The sequence below is a fragment of the Buceros rhinoceros genome, unplaced genomic scaffold (genome assembly GCF_000710305.1).
Source record: "Buceros rhinoceros silvestris isolate BGI_N320 unplaced genomic scaffold, ASM71030v1 scaffold14292, whole genome shotgun sequence".
NCBI classification, from domain to species: domain Eukaryota; kingdom Metazoa; phylum Chordata; class Aves; order Bucerotiformes; family Bucerotidae; genus Buceros; species Buceros rhinoceros.
Window position 1 is genome coordinate 13,256 of NW_010400784.1, and position 8,787 is coordinate 22,042.

An 8,787-nucleotide genomic window follows, 5' to 3' on the forward strand; every position below is an offset into this window, starting at 1 on the left:
CATTGTGAGGAACACTTAGCAATGAGTCTCTGTTGCAGGCTTGGATTTTATTTCCACAGAGGCAGCTGCTTTAAAAAGTGATAGTTTTTTTTTACTTAAAATATTGCATTAGTAGGAATTATTTATAAATGTCATGCTAAATTAATATTTGCAGACATAATACAAAATTATAATGACAGTATGACCTTTCTGAGCAGAAACGGCAGTGACGAGGCTGGGGCTGTTGCTGCATGCCACTTACCTGTACATAATGATTAAGCACCCTTTTGGAAAATGTATTTACTGGGAAATATTTTAATATGTTTCTGCTTAGAAACTCTTATTGAGCATTTCAGATGCCCCTGATAAGCTAATTGTCTAATTGAAATTGAATTGCAATTAACAGGAATTTTTGCCCAGAATTCCTTAGGCTATGCAGCATAGTGGTTATGGTTAAAGTTTTCATTTTACTTTGGCAAAAAGCATCTCTACACAAAATATTTTAGGGTAGATTTAAAATCTATGTATTCTGCTTGATATAAGTAGTGTTGGAGGTATAAGCAGTGATGTAACTTGATATAACAGGTTGCAGAGAAAACACCTTTTCTTTGCCACATCAACCTACTCTCAATTTGATGACTGATCATAGGAAATAGTAAATTACTTAGTAACAGAATCTTTCCAGATTAAAATGCTGCAAGTCCAAATATTGCATCTAGTTAACTTTAAAATTACAGAGGGAGAAATAATTGGCTGCTGAAACACTGAGTAGATCCTGAAATTCAGAGTATAGCCTAATATGAATTAGATATACAGTATCAGTAATGACAGTATATTTTTCATAGATTAATGGTGTTTTAAAAAGGCAAAGTCAGTGCTGCCTAATGGCAAACATTTAATTTGAATACCTTCCACCAAAGAGCTGGAGACAGATCACAAAGCCTCGTGACTTACCTGTATCCAAAACTTCTGTTGTTTCTTAATAAGATTTGTGATACTTCTTTTTTCACAATGAACTCTGACATTTACCTTGAAGCACTACCATGAATTTTTTCTAGAAGCTTACTCAGAAAAATGTAGTAGTAGTTTGTTGTTGGATAGTCCCAATGGGATGCTTGGAATATTCCTGTATATGTTTTCTCTGCTAGAAAGCCAAAATTTTACAAACTTTCTTAAATTCATTTTTAGAACAGTAATTTTGAGTGAATGACTTCTGAAATTTGCTTTAACTTGAGCTTATAAAGTTGCTTTGATGCCTCAGCTGACAGATGAGTGATTCTCGTGCTAGAATTTCAAGGGCAGGAGAAGGACTATTGTGATGACTTAACACCTAAATCTATGTATTGCTTACTAAGCAGGAGCTAGTAAGCAGATTGGAATGAGTACCTCTGTGAAGGTGGAGGGGAATTACGTGACTTGTGTAAGAATCACAGCAAATGTGTTTCTTTGTGGCCGGAAAAAGGGAGAAAAATACAAATTAATTAGCAGGTCTTTGCTATGGCTCTAGAGGACAACAGGACATTTCTAACAAGGAAGTAGCAGTTGTCTTTTAAGTCTCCTTTTAAGCTTTTTAGCAGGATAGATCTTTTCCCACCAAGAGGACAGACAAGTATCCTGGTTTTTACCAGTAGCTGAAACTTGGTAGATTTCATAGCTTGGCAGCTTCTGATCCATACAACTGAAGTTTACATCAACTGACGCTCTTTTGCAGCAGGTATTTTAAGTCTGCAAGCTGTTAATGTTAGGTGGGAAGCTGAGAAGTATTACCTACACGATGGTCTGAGACCTTTCTGTGACTTGGTCACGTATATAACCCCATAGGCGACATATAAGCTCAGCTTCTCACAACAGTAGAAAATAAATGCTTCATCATTTTAATGCATGCATCATGGATTGTTTTGAGCTGGCATGCTGTTGTTACATTAACGAGGAGTGAAGATCAAGTGAAGAATCTCATGCAGGAAGGTGATCTCCTTAACAGTAAATAAACAGAACGTGAAAATCTTTGTTCTGGAAGTGACATTTAGGATGTAGTTAACTTATGTGAACATTATTACGTTATCAGGAATAGCTTACAGCAGTGCAAAACACCAACAATTAAAACACTGGCATGTTAAAATCCCTTATGTGAATTCTAAGTACAAATACCATTTTGTGGAAGAAAAAGAAACAACAGCCCACACTTTAAATATATTAAGCATGCTAGCAACGTGATGCAAAAACCTTGCCAGCATCTGTGGCTGGGTAAAATTACCATGTTTAGTAGTTTTGGAGTAAATATGATATGTTTCTTAGGCTTACAATTTCTTGAGGCTCTGGCTTGGGTTTAAAGGATTATTTGTTACAGTAAAAGGCCAGGCTTTCTTACAAAGCTATGAGAGTGTATGGTAGGAATAAGGATGGAAATCACATCAGCAATTAGGCATACGAGATTAAACCAGGAATAGCAATAGTCATTACTCATGTATGCTTTTTGATAGTTGTAAATATTAATTGATGATGCAGCTCCTGGAAGCCTTAAGGATGAATGAAATACTTGTCCTAAACTCACTGGCACTGTGTTTTAAACTGAGTATCAGATGTTCATTTATTTTTATCTGTTTAAAGTAAGCAAATACCCATTCTGTGAAACAGGCAAATATGGAGAACTTCCAAACCTTTGGCTATAAACAGATTTTTCTTTACTCCTGCCAAGATGTGTCCTTCCTCCTTCTGTTTTTTCTGCTTTCTGTAATTACTGCAACACTCTGAAGCTGTACGATTAGTACCTCATTATTAGAAGGCAAAGTGCAAAGAATGAAAATATTTACCACTAACAAATCACAAGGTTTGTGTGCCAGCTGCATTAGATAGAAAACTACTAATTTAAGCATTAGTTGCAAGAGCCTTTTCCATTGCTTTTGAACTATTTTGCATGCTGTCATTCCATGCTATATGATTCCTGGAGGATGGTGCCTTTTTAACTTCAGAGCTTTTGCTTGGTGCATGTAGCGCTGTATTTTTGTGGGTTACTTTGCATGATAGCTGGAAATGCTTTTGTGTACTGAGCCAGCAATCACATTAGTGAAGTTTTTCTTAATTCAGACAGTGTTTGCTTTGGCTAATGAGGGTGATGCACCTACTAAAAGAAAAATTGCAGCCAACTCGTGAGTTTACAGATCACTTGTGTCTTGGGGAAAAAAAGAAGCAAACGGCACAGCACACAGCTTTCAGATTTGATGGGCATTTTGCAGTTAAAGTTAATGCTTTAGAAACATTTAAACAAATCACTAATATATGGTAATTTCACTGTTGGAATATGGTTTCTACGGGTTTCCTGCTTCAGTGTGTTTTAAATGCCTTGCAGGAACAAAACCCTGCATTTCCTAGATTCTTCGTAGGATTTAGAGAGACTTCTTGATGCATCCTTTCTCCTACCCGAATCTCCTTCTAACTCGCACATAGTCCCCACCCTGCCCCTAGCCTTTCCGTAACCTAGTCCTGATTTAGCATACTTCCTTCAGGAGCTGATCGAGATCCTCCACAAAGTAAGCGAAACAGGTGGTAGAAACTGCATGAGGTTGATGTGAGGTTGTTCCTAGTGTTCTTGAGAGACTGCAGCTGAAGTTAAACTTGTCTTTTTGGCAGCTACAGAGAATGTTTTTGGCCAATACTCTGTCTAGTAAGTTGGCTCAGTTTCTTGCCAGCATGTAGCCAACAGAGCTTGGATGATAGGTAGCCACGAAACTAGATGTGCGGTGCAGGGTGTGTTTGTTGATGTAAATGAGCTGTTAAAAGTAAAACAGAGGGACCCGTATTTCGTGATACATCACATACCAGTATGACATCATATGGGATTGCTGTTGCCTTTCTTTTGTTTGGGTTTGTTTGTTTGTTTTTTTTCTTAAATGCTTAAAGAGGATTCTGAAGTTTTGCTGATGTGCATGAGCACTTAAATATCACCTGATTCAATTTAAAATTTTTTCAGATGTGATTTCCAAGGGGAGGAGGAGAAACATAACAACCTGTGTTTTCTTTCTACAGGGATGAATTGTAAAAGCTACATCATCTTGACCCAAACATAGTGTTACAGTGGACTGCTCATCTCCAGTTCTAAAAGCTTTTTGAAAACCAACAGCATTGCAGCTTGTTTTGGACTTCATTTTACTGTTGTTATCAGCATGGAAAAGCGTGTTGTTTGTTTTATTTTTTCAGATGCTCAAGGCAGATCTGATAAATTTGGGAAGTTTTATGTGGGCACTGTTTAATTTAACATGCCTTTATTTTACTTTCATCTGTTCCAAGATAATTTCTGCAAAACTGCAGATGAAGACCTACAGCTTGTGAACTCTGATTTTGATGGGAGTACTTGAACACTCACTTCTCTCAGTTCCTGTGTCCCTTGGTAAAACTGCTTCTGTGCACCTTATGACACTACATAGGTAATACCAGGTTTCTGTGTTCCGATGTCTGCTAGATGCTACTAAAAGGACATGAACTTCCTTTTTTAAGCTTTTGACATGGTGTCATAGACTAGCATGTAGTAGATACAATCAGCTGCTTTATTACCTTATAACCAGGCATTTGTATGTATTAAACTTCAAGACACCAGAGGTGGGTGGCTGCTCTTATCAAACATTGCCGTTCAAGTGGGACATCACAGACATGGTTTTCCCTTCTAAAATTATTTAATAGAGTCTTGAAATTCTGTTTCGTTTTGTAGCTCACTACGGATGTGATACACATGGATTTAACTCCGTAAATATGATGTAAGCTGTGTCCCAGTCACTGAAGAGTTTATGCAATGCTTTGCCAAATAAAGTTAAAAGCAAAAAGGGGGTTGTGTGCTTGTGTAGAAGATGAGGATGAGTATGGAAGAAACCACTGAGATATGGATTGCTAAATTATTTATTTTAAAAAAAATCTGGTTTGGTTCTAAACAGAGAGTTGCTTTTGGCAAAGCCATTTGCTGTGTTAACATTCTCATTTTTCTAACTGTGGGCACCCAGGAAAAATTCTGGCTTTCTAGAAAGTGAATTCTTAATTGCTACACAAGGAAAATGTGATAGATGCTGAAGAAATAATGAATCCTGGACCGCTAAGTACAGATAGAGGTGCAATTGTGCAATTTTCATGTAGAAGAGTAGTTGGAAGGCTATAAACCTTTTTTCTGCCCCAGGTTTTCTGTTTTGGTACTGTAAAATGTCAACAGCAAATTGCAAAGCAGTACAATAAGGTGAGCTGCTTTAGGAAAGATGGAAGTGTGTCTTGAGTCATCTTGCTCAGATTTGAGCAGTCAGGAATTAAACAGCATGTTACCGTTATTTTCTTTCTTTTTTTAAATGGTAAAAAGGATTATAGAATAAAATAACTTGATAAGAACAACCCGTAGTGATCACTGCAAAAATATATTTGACTTTTTATGGTGGAACAGTAATAATTTTATGATAGGATTAATCCCAGAAAGCATGAAGGTTAAAATTCTAGGGCCTCTGAATATGAAAGAGGAACGTTTTAAATAACCTTCCTTTTGAAGGCCAGCCCCATCCTATTCCTGTGTAAAAGCTATGTCAACTTACTTAGATGTTTGGAAGGTAATGTCCCACCTCCTCATCTGACTGCAGCCTGGGAGCACATACACAAGATTAATCTTATGAAGGAATTAATACAGCGTGTACTGTAGAAAATACAATTCAGAAAAACCCACTTGCGTCTGACAAATTTGTACTAACCCACAATCAACTGTGAATCTAGTTCTTGGTGTTGAAGTGAAGTATCTGAAATGATGCATGCTAACGTTCAACCTTTCGGTCACTGCACCATTCAAATTGAGTTCAGCTTTATTTACATCTTCTCACTAATGTAATCAGTTAGACGAAAGATGTGAGCTCAGCTGTTCTGGATTCTTGTCTCTGGACACAGTGTAATACCCTAGCCTAACCTGGAAGAGGTGATAAAGCTGAGACCCAGCGACAACTTTTTTTGGGAGAACCACTTCAGGAGGTGTAAGGCTTCAGGGACCAAGGCTGTTGGGATTAGTGCACCCATTCCCCTGAAGGGGTTGGTGATAGTCAAGATACAGAGACAGAAAGAGGTATCCAGGAGTAGCTTTTAGGAACTGGAAAATGAAACCCCCTCCATGATGAAGCAGTGGTTCTGAAGTAGAAGCTTCTTGGAGAAGAGGACAAGTTGAAATGCAGATTTGAAGAGCTTGAATAAATGCTGTGTGAACTGTCTGAATTGCTACTTTGCCAAATAAAGCAAATTGAGAGGAAGCTGTATTTAGGTGTTTGATTGGTTTTCTGGAGTTTTTTTGTTTGTTTGTTTTGGGTTTTTTAACCTTCACAGGACTTTACATGTCCAAAAAGAAAGCAAGCATGTATAAAAATACTGGATTCCTAGATGACCAGAACTATGTGTCCACTTTCAGTGAATTTAATGTGTTGCAGCATACTGCAGCAGTTGTGAAGCCTGCTAATAGTATGCAGAATATAAGTGGAGTTTGACTTGGCTGTTTGGAATTTCTTTTCGCTCACATCTGTGTGTTTTGGGGAGCAGGCTCTGTGTGCGGTGTACGAGTTCTGCCTGCCACCTGTGGTGGAATGCAGCTAGCTAAGAGTGCATGGTCTGCCACTTGCAAGAACTGAGGTTTATCCTGTTGTAAGAGGAGCAGCGATGTTTCACTAGATTGTTACGCTGAGCCAGAAGAACCTGGAAGAACAGATTGGCTGAAGCAGAGATAGTGACTTGTGCAGTTGTTTCTAGGGGTCAGGCAGTAGACAGCTTCCAGAGTCTGAGCAGAGGAACCAAGAGCCCATACGTGTTTCTTGAAAGCCCACAGACAGCTGTGGGTGCTCCCAGAGAAGAGAAGTTTGTGGGCTCTGTTTACGGAGCAGGATTTACCTGTTTATTTACTATTTCCATTCTAACTAGCCAGGTAACTTGAGGGCATAGAGACCATTACCAGATTTGTTTTCCGAGCACACAGAGGGTGTGCACCAGCACTGCTGACCGAGGCCACCGGTATGATTCCTGAAACGTTTTGTAGTCAGCGAGTTTGAAACGGGCAGTAACGCGGGGAGCAGGGGGACTCTACTTGGTAGGCTCTGCAGCATCCAGCTGGCAGCAGTTCTCTCTCTGCTGTGCACAGTGTTTTTGTGACAAACAAGCTCCAGGGTTTTCGAGTGAGGAGGGACTGTGGAATTGCCCGTTAGCACAAAGAGGTAAACTAAAATGCCAGAGGAGAGCTCCAAACTTCCTGCCAGGAAGAGGGTGTTAACCCGTTCTTAAAACAGCGGTGTTTTCTTCCTTTTGCTTGTTAACGCACCCTAGGACAGGCTGCCTTCGGTTTAAACGCAGCCCAAACACAGAGGGCTTGCTTGCAGTTCCTTCTTGATTTTGACATGATGCAGAGGATGAGTAATGCAACCAAGATTTGTATCTCTGGTTCCATGTAGCTGATTTTGGACATACTGTGATGCAGTTAGAAAGATCAACAGTACTAATTACCTTTATGGGACCCTTGTCCCAACTGACAGCGAAGAGGTATTCTGCTGAAGTGAATGAGCAGTGGTCGTGGCTCAGAAAAAAGGCGTGATGAGGTCATGCAATCACATTGTGCTGAGCAAACAACAACAACAATCAAACAAAAAAAAGCCACGAAGGGGGAGTGCTGCCCAAAAGGCAGCATGTGCGCAGGGGCATTCCGGAGGTGACGAGGTCTGAAATTGGTCTTCTGCATTTCAGGACATCCAGACTTTACACACCAGGAAGTGTAAATTGGAGTTCAAAGACTGTGGTATAACACAGATGGGCTCAAGCGTGGGGTTTAAGGTGGTTTTGTGGGTTCATGCAGTTTGCCTTTGTTAGCTCTGAGGTTTTTTTTCTGTCTGCTTATAACTGTGAAAGGTTGAAGACCAGTTGTGGGAACTGCACAGATGCTCTTAAGCTATCATAAACCCTCTAGCCTTTACTGTCACGGATACGCACTTGTGTGCTCTGAGCACCTGGTGGCAAGGTTTGGGTTTCCATGCCTCAGCCAGGTTGGAGGAAATGAGCTTGGGCTAAAACTCGGCCTCATGCAGGCAGAGTGACTGTAACGTTCCTCTGCCTGACCTGTCTACTGCCCGCATATCATCCTTTCTGTTCCAGGTGGTGGTTTTATACGCAGCACAAATCTGTAACGCAGCTGATGCATCCCGAGCTTTCCTGTGAAAGGCTATTATTGTTCTCTCGTGCTCTTGGCAGGGTGTTAATGAGATGCTCAGCAGAATGTGCTCAGGAGCTAAAATGACATTTCTTTAGATTGTGAATTGAATGGACATAGTTATTGCTGAAATATGTATGGAGGAGATCCAGCTGCCCATGGAAAACTGCCTGAAAGCTTCAGGAAGAAGAAAGGGAAAGAATTCACTTGTGTCTCATCATACCAACCTTGAAAACATGAGAGACTTAATACATCCTTTTTAACAAAACAGTTTTAGCAACAGCAGGCTATTTTTCTAAAGACTGTTGACAGAGTTTCTCCGAAATCTCACTTTGATCTTTTAATGTTTCTTTGTAGTCCTGCCATTTTCATTATGTGCTTCTGAGGAACCGACCTGATAGATATTCTGGGGAACATTCCCCAATGCTACTGAGAAGCTGAAGTCCTTTATTTTGGCCATGTTTAGGTGTATCTTTGCATCTTATGTGTCTTTATTATGAACAGGCTAAGTATCTGGTTTACCATGTTCTGCCAAATGCTTTTTTTTGCTGTAATGGAGAAGGGGCATCTGAGGTTAATCAGTAACTTTTATTTCAGGTGCCTTATGGACTAGGACACTCTCA

The 8,787-nt window shown here is 39.7% G+C and overlaps 1 protein-coding gene across 1 annotated transcript in view; it reads left to right on the top strand.

Moving 5' to 3' along the window:
* PCMT1 (protein-L-isoaspartate (D-aspartate) O-methyltransferase) overlaps window positions 1-4,912 on the top strand; it is a gene marked incomplete at its 5' end in the record, with an annotated part of 17,861 nt that extends 12,949 nt beyond the window's left edge. The window contains one exon of the mRNA XM_010132030.1: window positions 4,003-4,912. Coding sequence (XP_010130332.1) covers window positions 4,003-4,015 — 13 coding nt within the window. The remainder of the gene's footprint in view (window positions 1-4,002) is intronic.
* Between the last annotated feature and the right edge of the window lie 3,875 nt (window positions 4,913-8,787).